The sequence below is a fragment of the Naegleria lovaniensis genome (genome assembly GCF_003324165.1).
Source record: "Naegleria lovaniensis strain ATCC 30569 chromosome Unknown tig042, whole genome shotgun sequence".
Taxonomy (NCBI): Eukaryota; Heterolobosea; class Eutetramitea; order Acrasida; family Naegleriidae; genus Naegleria; species Naegleria lovaniensis.
The window spans coordinates 5,043-20,676 of NW_025407863.1; the positions used below are offsets into that span (position 1 = coordinate 5,043).

At 34.9% G+C, this 15,634-nt stretch overlaps 11 protein-coding genes across 11 annotated transcripts in view; 5 read left to right on the forward strand and 6 right to left on the reverse strand.

Annotated features, from left to right (window-relative positions):
- C9374_010213 (uncharacterized protein) overlaps positions 1-56 on the forward strand; it is a gene marked incomplete at both ends in the record, with an annotated part of 1,473 nt that extends 1,417 nt beyond the window's left edge. Inside the window, one exon of the mRNA XM_044685733.1 lies at positions 1-56. This exon is cut by the window's left edge and continues 1,417 nt beyond it. Coding sequence (XP_044544013.1) covers positions 1-56 — 56 coding nt within the window.
- Positions 57-657: 601 nt separating this feature from the next.
- On the forward strand, positions 658-5,057 carry C9374_010214 (uncharacterized protein; the record flags this gene model as incomplete). The annotated part of the gene is made up of 2 exons (XM_044685734.1): positions 658-4,854; positions 4,977-5,057. The coding sequence occupies 2 exons, from the start codon at positions 658-660 to the stop codon at positions 5,055-5,057; spliced, it is 4,278 nt and encodes a 1,425-aa protein (XP_044544014.1).
- A 127-nt stretch (positions 5,058-5,184) lies between these two features.
- On the reverse strand, positions 5,185-6,384 carry C9374_010215 (uncharacterized protein; the record flags this gene model as incomplete). The annotated part of the gene is made up of 1 exon (XM_044685735.1): positions 5,185-6,384. The coding sequence occupies one exon, from the start codon at positions 6,382-6,384 to the stop codon at positions 5,185-5,187; it is 1,200 nt and encodes a 399-aa protein (XP_044544015.1).
- A 48-nt stretch (positions 6,385-6,432) lies between these two features.
- Positions 6,433-7,102, reverse strand: C9374_010216 (uncharacterized protein; the record flags this gene model as incomplete). Its single annotated transcript, XM_044685736.1, has 2 exons — positions 6,433-6,455; positions 6,505-7,102. 2 exons carry the CDS (start codon positions 7,100-7,102, stop codon positions 6,433-6,435), a joined length of 621 nt encoding a protein of 206 aa, XP_044544016.1.
- A 111-nt stretch (positions 7,103-7,213) lies between these two features.
- On the forward strand, positions 7,214-7,840 carry C9374_010217 (uncharacterized protein; the record flags this gene model as incomplete). Its single annotated transcript, XM_044685737.1, has 1 exon — positions 7,214-7,840. One exon carries the CDS (start codon positions 7,214-7,216, stop codon positions 7,838-7,840), a length of 627 nt encoding a protein of 208 aa, XP_044544017.1.
- Positions 7,841-7,850: 10 nt separating this feature from the next.
- Positions 7,851-8,276, reverse strand: C9374_010218 (uncharacterized protein; the record flags this gene model as incomplete). Its single annotated transcript, XM_044685738.1, has 1 exon — positions 7,851-8,276. One exon carries the CDS (start codon positions 8,274-8,276, stop codon positions 7,851-7,853), a length of 426 nt encoding a protein of 141 aa, XP_044544018.1.
- A 40-nt stretch (positions 8,277-8,316) lies between these two features.
- C9374_010219 (uncharacterized protein) lies at positions 8,317-8,757 on the reverse strand (the record flags this gene model as incomplete). Its single annotated transcript, XM_044685739.1, has 1 exon — positions 8,317-8,757. One exon carries the CDS (start codon positions 8,755-8,757, stop codon positions 8,317-8,319), a length of 441 nt encoding a protein of 146 aa, XP_044544019.1.
- An 82-nt stretch (positions 8,758-8,839) lies between these two features.
- Positions 8,840-9,903, forward strand: C9374_010220 (uncharacterized protein; the record flags this gene model as incomplete). The annotated part of the gene is made up of 2 exons (XM_044685741.1): positions 8,840-9,506; positions 9,572-9,903. 2 exons carry the CDS (start codon positions 8,840-8,842, stop codon positions 9,901-9,903), a joined length of 999 nt encoding a protein of 332 aa, XP_044544020.1.
- Positions 9,904-9,912: 9 nt separating this feature from the next.
- Positions 9,913-11,499, reverse strand: C9374_010221 (uncharacterized protein; the record flags this gene model as incomplete). Its single annotated transcript, XM_044685742.1, has 1 exon — positions 9,913-11,499. The coding sequence occupies one exon, from the start codon at positions 11,497-11,499 to the stop codon at positions 9,913-9,915; it is 1,587 nt and encodes a 528-aa protein (XP_044544021.1).
- A 205-nt stretch (positions 11,500-11,704) lies between these two features.
- On the forward strand, positions 11,705-12,690 carry C9374_010222 (uncharacterized protein; the record flags this gene model as incomplete). Its single annotated transcript, XM_044685743.1, has 4 exons — positions 11,705-11,850; positions 12,104-12,318; positions 12,379-12,481; positions 12,531-12,690. The coding sequence occupies 4 exons, from the start codon at positions 11,705-11,707 to the stop codon at positions 12,688-12,690; spliced, it is 624 nt and encodes a 207-aa protein (XP_044544022.1).
- Positions 12,691-12,732: 42 nt separating this feature from the next.
- On the reverse strand, positions 12,733-15,575 carry C9374_010223 (uncharacterized protein; the record flags this gene model as incomplete). The annotated part of the gene is made up of 3 exons (XM_044685744.1): positions 12,733-15,075; positions 15,153-15,267; positions 15,310-15,575. 3 exons carry the CDS (start codon positions 15,573-15,575, stop codon positions 12,733-12,735), a joined length of 2,724 nt encoding a protein of 907 aa, XP_044544023.1.
- Positions 15,576-15,634: the final 59 nt, after the last annotated feature.

The following is a 15,634-nucleotide window of genomic DNA, read 5'->3' on the forward strand; positions in this document are numbered from 1 at the left end:
AAATGCATTCCACAACTAATGCTATCAGCAATAGATATCAGCAAAGTCAAGTCTAAATGTAGCTGTATTTGCTATTCATTGCCATCTGGGTTAAAGTGGCAATTGAATCAATTTGCATTTTGTTATAATTTTTGTAAATAAATATTAATTTTCTAAATATTTCAAAAATCAACAAGTCTTATTCAACAAAGTATCGATGAAAATAATTCGTGGTACTTTCATCCGAACCAATCCGAAGGTATTGTCCGTCGTTGTTATCATAATTAATTTCAATCATTATTTTGTCAATATTATTCTCCGTCCATATCTTGCCAGTGGTATTTCATCCGACAGTATTGGTCGAGCAGTAAAATATGTCATATATTCGTCGGTCAGTATTTTCCTCATTTACTTTTCCGACGGTATTTTGATGACCAGTATTATGCACATGTAATTGCCCTGTTGTATTATGTCGTCCTTGATGCCATGGTTAATATCCATCAGTATTTTAACCAGGGATATTCTCCATCCGTATTCGTCCAGCAGTATTTTAATCGAAGGTATTTTTCGATGGTAGATAAACGTCTTATTTTTGACCGCACTTATTCTCTGATTACTCATGCGGTATACCTGCTTCCTTCTGCTCCTAGGATTCCAATCACTCCCCCATAAAAAATAATGACCCGAATTAGAGAGACAGGTGCATCGCTGTCATCCACGACCAACGATGGCACCTATCATGGTACAACCTCATCCAAGAGAAATACATTGGATTTAAGAGGTGTCATTGGAAAATTCAAAACAAATCCATCTTCTTCATCCTCTTCACATCAACACAATGGAAACTCTGTACTCAACCAAATCATTGCCGATGAACAAAATTTTCATTTACATCCAATTACAGAGCAAGAAGGAACTTCTTCGGAAGGGGTGAATGATTTGAGTTTTCCTGTTCCTCCAGGTCGATTCAAAGTTCAAATTTCCAACACAACAGCCATGGGTTTAAAACTCTTTTCGTCGGTTATATTGCGAGCAGATGTATCGTGTCAGTCATCGGGATCTTCCATCATGTCCAAAGATGATGATCAATTATGTAATTCAGATAATATTGAAAAAGGAGGTTCATGGAGTACATTAATTTCTACTCCAATGGACTCTCAACAATCCATCATTCGAGTTACATTGTTTTGTGAGCCACCCGATTCCAAGTGCAGTTACAAAATTACCATTCATCAAATATTTAATGTTCTTCATACGAAAGGCTTTGAACTCGGAAAGGGAGAAGAAAATGATTATAATTTTGAATTGCCAATGGGACAATATCATATTCTTGTTCATTCGGTGAATCAAATTCCTTTTCATTGTACTTACAAATTTGCAAATTCAACCAGTCATTCAGAAAAAGATATTACGGAATTGAAAATATTACCACAACCTATTGTGGCAATTATTGAGGAAGATACAGATCAAACCAATCTCACACAACCATTGAATGTGAAAGTTTCTGCTTTCAGTAACAAACCAGTGAAGGGAAGATTATTAATTTTGCAATCAATTGGAGCTATGGAACTCAAAAGAATGCTCGATAGTGAACAACGTGTCACAATTAATGAATACAAATCTCTCATTGATGACTGTTATACAGATAAGAATGTAGAATCTCTTACAGATTTAGAGACCATGCTCGGCGATTTATTAGAGAAAAAAGGTCTTCGCTATCAACCAATTCATTCCTATGTTCAAGCAATGAAAAAACATTTAATCGAATCTCAAGAGCTTGAAAAAGAAGTCAAAGAACTTGTGATGAATAAGAGCTTGAAATCATCTCAACTCGATCAAATGCAATCACAATTCAGAAAATTACGTCATTTAGTGGAAAAACACAAATTAGATACAAAAATTATTATTAATCTTTCAGAGGAAGAAAAAAAGGTCACACACTACAAAGAAATTCTGAAAAGGATTAAAGATTACACAAGTCGTCTGAAAGAATATGTGAATCAATATGATACGTCCACACTCGAAGCACTGTTACATGATATTTCAGAAGACACATATTTACAAGATGAATGTTGTGCGAGTATGGTTCATTCCATGATTGAAGAACCTGAATCCATTTTGAAAAAACTTAAAATTATTGATTCTGTAAAAGAAGATATTGAAAAGTACATGATGGATGAAGATCTTTCACAACTAGAGAAGATCAAGAAACAAATTGATACAACCTATGATTCCTATGAACGTAAATATATAGAAAAAGAATATACTCGGTTGGATGAATCAATCAAAAAGATCAAAACACGTTTACATGCTGAGAAAAAGTTAAGAGAAGCAATTCTCACCAAGCAAACACATAGAATAGGTTCAGATATCAAAGCATTTGAACCATACCTGAAAGGTACACAAATCTTGCGAGATGCAAAAAGAATCATGGAAGATCTACTCGATAATGGAGATGCAGATATTTCCAAATATGTCAATCAACAAGAAACCACTGTGCAGAACAGTGAAGATTTAAATCCGATCACTCGAATGAATGAGACCACAAGTGTCCAATCAGTGCCATTAGTATCAACACCATCAGTCATTACCAAAACTGTATCACACCAAGATCCTTTGAAATTACCTCTCGATCCTATGAAAGAGACCGATGTACTTTCAAAATTACTTCTCGAAGATGATGATTTAAGTGCGAGGGACCCAACAACCTCAAAAAGCTCACTAACGAATCCATCATCATCCAATCCAAAGAATACCTCAATAGAGTCCTCTCTCAATTCTATGGACAAGAAAAAAGACAACCTTTTAGATTCCATTCTTGCTGAGGAATATGATGATGATTATGAAGAGCAAACTACTACGACACCCATCGTGGCATCTTCTCCTTCAGCCCAAATTAGTAATTCTTCAATCTTTAACAACACATCATCCAACAACAATGAACCTTCAGTGATGATCTCGACGACTTTATCCAAAGCTCAGACACAAAGAACGTCGACGAGCTCACCCACACGAACCATTCCTAAAACCTCAAGCAAAATTTCCATACCAAAACGTAAGACCAAAAAAGCAACAACACCTACAACCACTTCGACCACTAGTATGAATGTACATCCAAACACTTCCAATAGTAGTAGTAGTAGTAGTAGTGGTAGTGATAAATCCATTGTTTCCACACCACAATCACCATTTTCACCTCCTCAGGAGCAAGTGGTGAATCTTAACAAATCTTCACTCACCATGACGACTCGTCAAACTCATAACAAAGAAGAAGAAGAACTCTCAGATAGTGACATTGAAAACATTTCTGATGATGAGGATGATCCAACTCCACTTTCAAAACCAGTATCAGTTTCTCAAATCATGGGAGCTATTTATGGAGATGTGTTAACGGAAGAAGAAATTAAAAAGGGTCGAAATGAAACTCTTAGTAGTGCTCATTCAGGAGTGGACATTGAAAGAGCACCTACAAGTGGTGGTCAAGAAGCGAAACAACATTCGTATGATAACACGACAAGTAGCTCACAACAGCAACCTCCATATAATTGTAACTCGGCAACTAGTAGTGAAATTACTACTACTGCCACTGCCACTACAAATGTGGTACAACCTATTAACCACATGACCTCAGCTTTGAATAATAACAATCACATACAATCCAGTAGTACTGGCACAACCGTGCATACCAATCATCAGAGATCATCTTCCAATGTCATTGTGTTAAAACCAAATAAGCAGAAAGTGTGTGCTCCTTCCTCTTCTTTAACAGCACACTGGGAAACAGAGTTAAAACAGAAAGAATCTGTATTGTTAGAAAGATTTCAAAGTATGGTATCTAAACCCATTCACAACGTGCCAGATATCAACAACAAAGATGTTGTCAAATTAATTGCCAAACAACACAAAATATCTGAACATCCATTACTGAACCAATTGCACCATGAAATTTTGATATTAATTAACAGCAATGGTGGTGATATGCAAAATAATGGAGTGATCACAATAACCAAATTTGATTATCATGTTGAACATGATATTGTATATAGCCCTGTCGTTGCATCAGGTAGAACTCTCTCACAACATACTGCACAACATTATGACAACTTTATTAAGACTCTCACAAATGTTTGCTTAAATAGAGCAAAGAAGAAATATTTTGGAATGTCAGAAAGAACATTCTATAACATCCTTCATGACTGTGTTTGTGATGAAAATGCCAATATTCAAGCGATTAATGATCCCAATTTGAGATATATGAATGTTCACAGAATTCATTTACTTTTAGAATATTTTAATTCGAAAAAGTTTGCACAAAAATACCAACAACAATATCAACAAACGAAAGATGTCACTCTCATGGAGTTCTTATTGGACATTGGTGAACTAGTAGATATATTCAACTACTTGTGTAAATATTGTAGCAATTACTTGAAGTCAATCTTTGAACCTACATCGATACTTGTAGACAGTACGCACAGAGACGAATTTCTTTCGATTGTAGAATTACTTTGCCAAATGAGCTTTAAACTAGGATATTCATCCAAGTCCAGGGATGTGTACAATATCAACACATATATTTTGGGAAGCGTCGAAAAAGTTCAGCATTTCATCAAAGTGGCAAGTGAAATTTCGAAGTTTGTAGATTCTAAAAAGGTATTGATGATTGAAGACAGAGTCTATTTAGCTAAATTTGCTCGAGGTAGTATTTGTCCTGCACTAGAAAACTTTTTCAAACAAGGCATCAAATTTCAATCAGTCATGAAAGGATACTATCACATTTGGAATGTCATTTTGGAGCTATATTATTACTTACAATTTCAATTACCAGATTTTGTGAAGTATCGGCTCAACCAAGCAATAGAAGAACAGCGAGCGGTAGATGTTTCCTCTTTGACCAACGAACAAGTTCACTACTTTGATTTTGTTCAGTATACCCTCATGATTTCCAAGTCCATACAAAGTGATGAATTGTTATTCGATCGACGTATACATTTCAGAACATGGATTTGCCTTGCACTCAATCATCACAAGTTGTACAGCTTCATTCGTTTATTATTCAAGAACCACCAGATCCTTAAACGATATTATCATCCGGAGGCTTCTGTATTTAACCCACACGTGCAAGAGGTCATTTTATCTCATGTGAATTCCCTTTGTGAAATTGATTTTGACATCAAGCTCGACCATCAAGAGATGTTTGTAAATCTATAATGATACAGATTGGTTCTTAATGTTGAATCTACTAATTTTCTTTGATACAAACATTGTCAGGTAATTGATATCTCTGTAGCTGACCAAAGACTCGATTTCAAATTTCAATGTTTTCATCTTTTCAAGCTCTGCATAAATCTGGAGAGCGTTCTTGCCGCCTCTGCTCTTTACGTCATGTTGGTGTCTGTCTAATAATTTAAGTTCTTGCTCAGTGACACTCTGGCAGTAAAAGCTGGGAAGATCCTTAATATCATCATACAACAACCCAATCCATTCTATTCTATCTCCCAATGTAGTGCTTTGTTGGATCGAATGCTTACTAAGCTCCACACTTCCATACTTGAATGTTGTTACTATTTGATATCCATGAATGTTGAAGTCACACAGAGCATAGATTTGAGCTTGAGGAAATTTGGATGATATTTGATGCAAAATATATCGTGTAATAATACTTGGATACCCACAGCCGGTAATGATGCAAATATTCCGCACCCATTTGAATATCTTATCCTCGACAAGCCTTCTAAATATCGCATCTTTTTCGACAATTAAGATGGTATCAACTTTACCAAAGAAGTCAATCGTAGGAAAATCGCCTGGAATTTGTTCCACCGTAGATGCCGTGAGATGATGGCAAGAAACCAGAGCATTGCCACTTCCGTCGTTGCTGTACAAAAAACCCTTGCTCATACAAATGATATTTAGGACAGATCGATCCACATTCAAAATGTCTCCAACACAACTTAGGTATCTATTGCATTGATTCTGATCTTTGAACGCCATGACATTCATATAGAACAACTCTCTTTGGGTGATCTTAATTCCTTGCTGTATCAGCTTAAAAATGTTGTTCATCAACAACCAAATAAAGTGGCTTTTTCGTTTTGGAGAAGTGCCGTGTCGTAATGAATAAGTTCCAGAAGCAGTTTTCAGTACATTGATGGGCTTGGTTTGAGATAAAGCTGTGGGTTGATCTTCAGTTTGGATTTCAGATCGGAACTTGTATTTGAAAAGCAGATCTTCCAAGGTCTTCTTTTCTTGAATGAGTTGTAAGAGAAATTCAACAACATGAGCTTCAATGAGCGCTATTAGCTCTTCTCTTGAAAGAATGTAATGAATTTGGCAAAGCCTTTCAATATCAAACAAATTCCAGTCCGTTGGCACCTCATCATTGAGGCTTGGTGTTTCATCCATTTTTTTCAGTTCAGTACAAGCCTTGAATCATAAAAAGGGATGCCCAATTTATTCAGTTTGGTATTTATAAACTATTCAAACAGTTGAAATGATCAAAAGAATGCATGACAAAATACTTACAGTGAGGATTATTTCGAAGTTTGGTTAAGAACTTTTGTAACCAAGTGTCAATACAATTTGTTGGAATTATTAACATATCTTTCATCTCTCCAGTTTGGAATTGAATTGGCTTTGTAAAACTAGCCATATAATTAAATAAATCTTTTGCAATAAACTGAACCAATTGTTGGACTTGATTTTGTTCTCTCTGTTGCTTTCCTTGAGCATTGAACGTTAAATTATTAATTGTATCCATTGGCTCTAGTGATATTCCGATAAATACGGCGTTCGAATCCGATTGTTGAAATGTAAAATCTTGAAACAATCCACTGGAAGAACTTGTGTTAAATGACAATGGCATGTGAATATGAGTGCTTTGCTTTTCCAAAGACAGAAAATCAACATATTCCCAATTTTGGGCATCTTTTGAAATATAAATTGTAAAACCGAATGGTTGGTAAGGTGGAGGAGCCATTGAAGCATTCGGTAAAATAAAAAGACTCATTTCCGATATTGATTGGCCATTGATCTTATCTACAACTTGAGCCATCCAACGATGCTCTCCAACAAGTTGAAAATCTGCAAAGCAGGGCCTTCCTGGAATGATGAGTCCGAACATTTTTTTTAATATTGTTGTGCTTAAAAAAAGTTTCCTTTGCTTCACCGGAAGCACCAAATTCCGTTTGTTCCGAGGTGCAAGCTTAATACATTGCAAAGTCCAATCAAAAAAATGTCCACAAACAACAGGGCAACAGAAAAATTCACAGATGAAGAACGGGAAGAATATGTGACAAAATATCTCTCACTCATTGATCAATACATGAATATTTATAAAAATGATTTAATACCAAATATTAAAAGCGGTCATTTCAATATGGCTGCAACCCGACTGAACATGGGAGCTGAATTTTTAGGTTTGGAACGAATTCCAAATCAAGAAGATATTTTAAAATCAAAAATTCATTTAGATCCGAATACATTAGAAGTGATAGAATTTGAAAATGTTTCAAATCATTTTCAAACATCCTCTCAAAGATCTACGACGTTAGAGGATTTGAAACAAGACACTGATGAATCCTCATTGTCAGGTGTTCGGAAAAGAAAACCCAATAATCTGACGTCAACCACAGAAACTACAACTTCAGAATCATCATCAATTTCTGGATCAAAATTAAATGCCAGCGTCGAAGAGAATTTAAAAAGACACAATCCTATTTATTGGTTCGGAACTCTTCAACTATCGGAAGATCTGGTGCAAGCACAACTACATTTTGTCAATGCTGTGAAAAGTATTTTAGAATTAGGAAAAATTGTAAAAGAAATGAATGAATTGGATAAACAAAAGTACAGATATTGAATGGAAGAAATTATGGGAAAATCTGTACTAGTATTTCATTTCCAGTTTTTCTGTCAATGACCATCTCATAAAACTCATTTGCAAAATCTCCATCTTGATCCATGTAATATGGTTGCTTGCCAATTCGGTATTCTTTGACGTCCTGCGAGGTTAATGGAATATTACGATATTTGTGTAATAAGTGTTCTAATTGATCCATGCTTTTAATTTCTCGAAATGCTTCTTTTAGTGTAGCAGACTGATGTTTCTTATTTGAAAATTTTGTAGAAAGTGTTGAAGTATCAAGCTTCGGAAATAAATGAAGTATGAGAGAATGCAATCTTGATAGGTGTTTTGACGAAATCCAATGAAATCTAGTCGGCCATGATGATACATTGATGCTATATTCATCATTGTGAATTGGTATTGAATCAAACTCCTTGCCTTTCAACAACATTTTTTTTAATAATTAAAATCATTCGTTGATGGTGAACGAATTACTCCATGGGATTCAGAATATTGCGATATAATTTTCCATCTCGCTCATTTCTTTCTGATTGCACTACTATGGAGCATTTAAACAATTCCGAGTCATCGTTGCTATTGCGAAGAGAGGCCACAAGTGAGCCTACATTATTCAATAAGATCATTGGAATGTTTTCAAGAGGAAGTTTGTCAACGGAATATTTAAATTGTTCAAACTCAGTTGATGATGCTCTATAATCAAACACATTACTTTTCCCCACAGGAACAATTTGTTTGCTGTTGGCTAAATCTACAACATAATAAATATTCCAATAAACTTGTTTCAAATCTTGCAACACTCGGAATGTGAATGATAAATCTAGTCCATCCTCAAGCAGGGATTGGAAAGGAATTAATGATGATTGGGTAGAGTTATCAAAAATCGTAACAGAATGTAGATCTAGTAGGCTCATGCAATTTTTTGTTGCAGTCTCTGAAATAATTTGTGGTGTTTTTAAATTTGAATAACGGTCAAAAACTCGAAAAAAATAAAACATGACGAAAGTGATAAGAACCACCCCCATCGATCGGTCCAAGAGAACTGCTGTCAAGGGGGATGTTGTCGATGAGATCAACATCATTCATGGAAAGAGAAAACGAAAATTGAGTCTCAATTTTTCGGACTTGATATCTTCGGAAGTCGTCTCCAAGCCGAAATCGTCTCCGAAACAAACCAAAACAAAGAAAAAGCAGAAGGAATTATCTGACAGTGAGGCGGATGAGGAAAATCCAGTTATTTATTTAAACACTGGAAAGAGTAAATTTGAAGTTGTGGATATGTTTGATGACGAGAGCAAGGATAACGAAACTACAGAAGAGGAGAATTTATTCAGTCAAGAAGTTGTGGAAGATCAATCGAGCAAAAAGAAAACAAAAAAATATAACAAGAAGTCAACCAAGCGAACCAAAGAGACAAGCTCTAAAAAGAAGGAAAAGAAACCAATCTTTGTTGAAGAATTACCACCACAAAAGCATTCTGAATTACCTTTTGAGCCTTTGCAATACTTTTCTAAAAACATTGTAGAACATGTGAAGAAATTAGGTGGCACTTTCCCAACAACTTACAATAGAAACCATCCTTTTATTTATGGAGATCGAACGTATGAACGTTTTGATGAGTCTTTGAGGTTATTCACTTGTATTCAGTGGAACAATCATTTATGTAAGTATTTGCACACCTTTTCACAATGAATGACATTTATGTTGAACATGATGTGAAACACACAGACAAGAGTACTATCTCCAGTGCAATCTTTGGATTAGAATTTTTACTGTTTGTCATGGATGAACAAGACATGACTCATTATGATTTTATTCAAGATCGTAATAGCGAAATTGCTCTTATTGGTGATGCAACTGATACAATTATTGCTGCTGACGTTTTGCCCACAGTTCCTTGCAGTAGCAGTGAGAAGGGAGACTTTTTATTGTACCTAATTTTTGATGACCAAAAGCATGCAGCTCCTAAAGGTGTTTACCTCTCAACATTTTTAGAATCTCTTAGTATTGATACAACTGAGTATTCAGAGACAGATCGAGATAACTTCACACAAAATTAAACATGTAAATTATAATACTGCAGCAACGTTATTCAAATCATTTTGGAAAATGTCAAAGTAGTGACTGCATCCATGATCTTTGAGATAATTTTTGATTGACTCCTCAGTTTCAAATTGTTGAAATTTAAAATATTGGAAATTACGCTTAAGAATTGTTCCTTTCCATAATAATTTAGCAGAGTCAGGTTCAGACCTATCAATGTTTGATTCCTCTTCAGAGGTTTCCCTTTTGGTCCAATCAATTCGATTCAATAAAACATGGTCATAAGCTTTGAGACTTTTTTTTCCTCCCTCAGCAATCAACAATATTCTTTTCTTGTCATTGTTCTGATTTGCACATGAAAGTACTGCTCCTGTAACACCCTTCTCTTTTGCTGTGTTAATTTTAAACCTAGTTTGAGGATGTGCCAAGTTTGGTATTGAATAAAGAGCTACAATCAATTCATATTCTGCATCTTCATTGATTTTCCTTATTTTTCTCTCACGTTTTTCCTCCTTTGTAAGTTTTTGAGCTTCCATTCTCTCCTCATGTGCTTTTACTCTCTCTGCAATTTCCCTCTTAATACGCATTTCCAATTCAGTAGGGTCCTCTCCAGAACCCAAAAGAGCTTTCATATAATTTCCCATGTTCGCTTTGGGAGGAGGAGGTGGAATCAGACCTAATTTAATTTTTCTCTGCTTTTCTTTTTCTCTTTGAATTCTTTGCTGTGTTCGCATTTTCTTTTGTTCCTTTTTAGTTAACATTAAAGGCAATGGGCCAATCTCGACTTTTTTCTTGAGCGGTTCAACAATGACAGGATGTTCTACAAAATTGTGTTTGACCATTTTTTCCTTAATTTTAAATATACTTGATTCTGTGTCATAATCTCTCTCATAGGGATCAATAGATGAATCTACTCGCGAATCATCTCCTTTTTTAAAGCTTTTCAATATTCTTTTATCCCACCAAAAAGCATCAGGTATGGTTGATTCATAGTCTTCCACTCTTCTACACCCTAACATTAAATGTAGCTCTCCAATTTCTTTTTCTTCTTGTATGAGACGCTCTCTTTCTTGTTCTTTTTGTATCCGATCTTGTTCTTTTTTTTCTGCTTCTAACTGTTGTTTAAGAAGAGCCTTTTGGCGCTCTTCTTCTTCTAACTCTCTCATAATTCTTGCTTTTTCAATAAATTCTCCTTTTTCATGAAATTCAAGACCTCTTTTTCGTTTTTTCCGATCTGCAGATGGTAATCCTAAAGAGGGGTCATAAATTTCTTGTTTTTTAATACTTGGAGGTTTTTCAATTTTCAATGCATTTTCTTTTTTTTCCTTTTGTCTTCTTTGATTGATTTTTGTTGTTACAACAGTTTTTCGTGATTGAATGATTTTACCAGTTTCATCTACCAAATTACCAAATTCATCCATGATCACTGCTGAATACGACGTGGGAGCATTTGATGATGTTGTTGAATCCCGAGATGATATTTCTCCATCAGCATGATCGTTTGTCGCGGAAAAAGATTTTTCGGCACTACCATCAACTTGGTGTGATTTACCATCCGAGGATGATGATGAACTGCTCATTGGCTTGCCTCTTCCTCGTCCAGCAAGAAACATTTTTTTTTTAAAGTTGACTTTTAATTCATCTTCAATGAAAGCTAACAAAAGAAACTGTTCATAATTGAGAATACCACCACCTGATTCTCAACGTTCATTCCAACCAATATCCAAAACAATTCTCTCTGTTCATATTCCAAAAAAATACTCCAAGTTGCCAACGGTTGTCTCCTTTTCGAAAAAAACGAATACAAACTGAATCTCGATGCCTATCAAATATTTTCTCGTTACCGATGGTGCCGATGTTGTTGCTGAAGCACCAACTCAGCAAAAACTCAGAATGATTCTCATGGATAAAGTTGTACCCAAGTTGGAGAGAACAAATCATAAGAGAGTATTGACCAATGATGAGTATGTGTCTATTGTTACTTTCAACTGTGATGATATATTTTGTGTATTGATTACATGCCTGTATGGTGTTTGGATTTCATCGTTACCCAATCATAATAATAATTTGTGTCAACCAAATCTTCATTGTATTCGTTCTCTATCGGGCTATTATCGACCTAAAATTATGATGATTGGAAATGATGCGTCAAACGATCACAAACAATGCCAATTACTTTCAATGTTGTCATAATTTACATAATTCATCATTTCATAGTAACAATATTTATGTAAAATACAGTGGAAGATATTATTACTTTTGTATCGCAACCCAAGAAATCAAACAAAGAGTTTGTTGGAACTTGATCGATGAAGTTGAAAATGAAACATTGAAAAATAATTTGGACAAAAGTCTTTTGAAGGAAAAGCTAAAGTTCTACAACAATCCCGATAATGACAAAATTCAAAAGTTACAAAACGAGATTGATAGGGGTATGTTATACATTTGAAATAGAATCTTAACACTTTTGAATCACTCTACTTCTCAAACAGTTCGTGATGTCATGGTAGAAAACGTTGATAAAATCTTGGCTAATCAAGAAACTATGAATGGTTTAATTGAAACCACAGAGGAACTCGCTCAACAAGGTGAAGAGTAAGTAGTTTGTTCATTCCCTTGTGATGTGACCTGTCACACTTTATAGATTCCAAAGAGGAGGAAGAAAGTTGAAGTGGAGCATGAGAAAACGTTTAATTATCATCATTGTTATCATTATCATGGTCGTTTCAATCATCCTTGCAATTATCATTATTATTTTGATCGCCTATTTCGCTCCAAGAGCAAACAACGGTAACAACAAATAAACCATTTGCTTCTTATTGTTTCACAGTATTTCTCGTTGTTTTTTATACCAGTCGTTGATTGTTGTTGGTTTTGTTTGGGTGATCTAACTCCTTGACAATTAATCTAATGACATCTTCAATTCTCCTCACCACGCTAAAGTCAACACTTTCAGTGTTAAAGTTTTTCAATACTTCTCTCAGCTCGTCATGTAAATATTTAATGTCTTCTGCTCTAGCTCCAAGATCTGGCAACTTCTCACACAAATCATAATTATGTACCAGGTAAGCCATTAACTCTCCAAGCAACGTATCAAGTACGCTCAAATAGCTCACCGTTTTGGCCTCTCTCAAATAATGATCTTCCTTGTTGGTTTGAATTTCAGAAGCCAAATTGTGAAAATCGAGAGCCAATTTAACATTTCTTGATTCAATCTCTTGACGAGAACGTTCACAATCCTCTAACTGTTTGCGTATAGAGTCCATTTCCATTGCATGTGATTCTGTCAAGTCTTTAATGTTACCTTGAGCTCTTTCTAATTTCTTGTTCAAGGTTTCAACTTTTTTTTCAAGCTCACTACGTTGAGACTCTTCCATCTGCGACGAGGTCATGTGATTCTGAATCATCTCACGTTTCTCATTTTCCAGTGAATGTAATTTCTTTTTAAGGTCAGAAATTTCTTGGTCTTGTGAGGAAATTGTGGATTGTCGTTGTTTCTCTTGCTCTTCATGTGTCGCTTTGAGACATACATTTTCATTTTCCAAGTCAGAGATTTTCTTTTTCAGTTGCAATTCATTCTCTATCAGGATTGAATTTTCTTTTTGCAACCCAGAAATTTGTTTGCGCAATTGTTCAGTATCATCTTCATAGTCGTTCTGTAATTTGTCGGATTTTTGTAGGACTTGTTGATATTTCTCAATGGTATGTTTGTGTTCATTTTGGAGTGATTCGTACTGCTCTTCCATTAAAGTTTGCTTCTCTGTCATTGTTGAGATTTGTTTTCGTAACATGTTTAACTGAGTTTCATAATCTGAAATACTGGACCTTAAAGTTTCATTCTCTTTGAGTGTAGAATTTTGTTCTTTCTCTATGCTTGTTATCTTTGTTTGTAGATTTTGAATTTCCATCTCCAAATTGTGTTTGTTTCGTATTTCCAACTCTAGTTTGTAGTTGTCATGTTTGAAACGATCAATCTCAGATTTTAATGAATCTACTTCCATGGTTAGATTTTGAATTTCTGTCACGCTCTCCAAGTAATCTTGTTCAAAGTTCTTTTTCTCGCTCTCGTCAATGTTATCTTTGCTTGATTTTATCTGTTCAATCGAGGATAGCGTTTTAAAAGTGAGCATGGAATAGTATGATATTTGCTCCATTTCTGGAGATGAGTACTTGATCCTATATTGTTCATAGAGAGTGTTATATTTGATAATTGTAGAATTGAATTCTGACTCTGAGAGTACAATATCTGGTGTTTGATTACATTGTTGTTCCATCTCTTGCACACGATGACTCAGTTGAGGAACTAGAGAGCATAGATATCGATAAGCATGCGTTTTTTCAAAATCTTTGATCATGGCTGTGAATGAGGACCTCCTTTCATTCTCCTGTCTGATGAGTTTATTCAGCTCATCAATGGTTGTTTGGAGTCTTCCACAAAATAAATTTCGTTGATGCAATTCTAGAAGAGTCAAATTATAAATATCATCCATATGGTCCATCGCCTTGTCAAAAAAATCAGTCCAATTTTTGTAAACAATAATGATCACCACAGCACTTACCTTAAATCGAGGATAAAAATGGGATAAAATACTCTGAGTGTGACTCAGTTTGGATAAATTCAAAAATTGTTGATAAACGTCTGACATTAGTATAGTGTTCAATGTACTTCGCAGCTCTATGATACAGTTCATCCATTTGTCAGGATCATCTCGTGTAGCAGTCATTTCTAAAAACAAATTTTCAATTTTGTCTGTGTTCAAGGAAATGCCAAAAGAGATCTTATTCAACTCTTCCAATCTTGGATTAAATTTTTCTATAAATGTTTTCATTTGCTCTTGTACATTATTGAAATGTTCGTTAAGTGATTTTGGGTGTCCCATATTTGTAATATTGTTATTCACATAAATATTTTTCAATTTAGAGAGATTCATTTTCGTTAGTTCAGGAATTCTCTTCTTAATGGTCTCAGTGATTTCTTGAGCCTTGTCTTTCATGGAATTAAAATATTTCACTATTGCTTGAATAGCGTCGTATTGTTTCATGCAACAATCTAACAAATCTTGAAATAATCGTTGTTCATCATGGGTGATACTCTTTTTTGATTGCTCCTTGATTTCCATACATTCTTTGAGAGTTGTATCTAACCAATTCTTGGCGATAAACACAAATAACTGATCACTATTTTTAAACTGAATCCATGAGGAATGATTAAATGGACGAATTGTTCAGACAATTTGTCGTGATCATCCTTGTCACAACAACTTACCATTTCCGAGCACATGGAGTCGTTTTTCAGTTTCTTTCCATTTCTATCAATGATTAACACCACATCGGAATGAACATTAAGAGTCCTTGCGACAAAATCAATCACGTCAATACCTCTAAAGCAATTATGATACTTGTGTATTCAAGAAAAATCCTACCTCTTGAAAATGGGTTCTAGAGAGTCATTATTTTCAATGATTGAACCTGAATTTGCCAAATATATTCCAATTTGATTTAAAGAAGTTTCACTTTCACTATTAGCCAAATCGCAACTGCTGTTGGAACTATTACTCATCCCAGAGGAATAACATGACGGAGGAGAAGTTTCGGAAACGGGTGATTTGAATCTAATAGAGGAGGAGGACCTTCGTTTTGATGAAGGTGTTCCTGTTCTTGGTTGGTTGTTGTCATTATCGTGAATCATTTTGCTCTTGCAACGATTTCAAATAAAAGGCTTTGATGATCACGTTGAAAATACAAGAA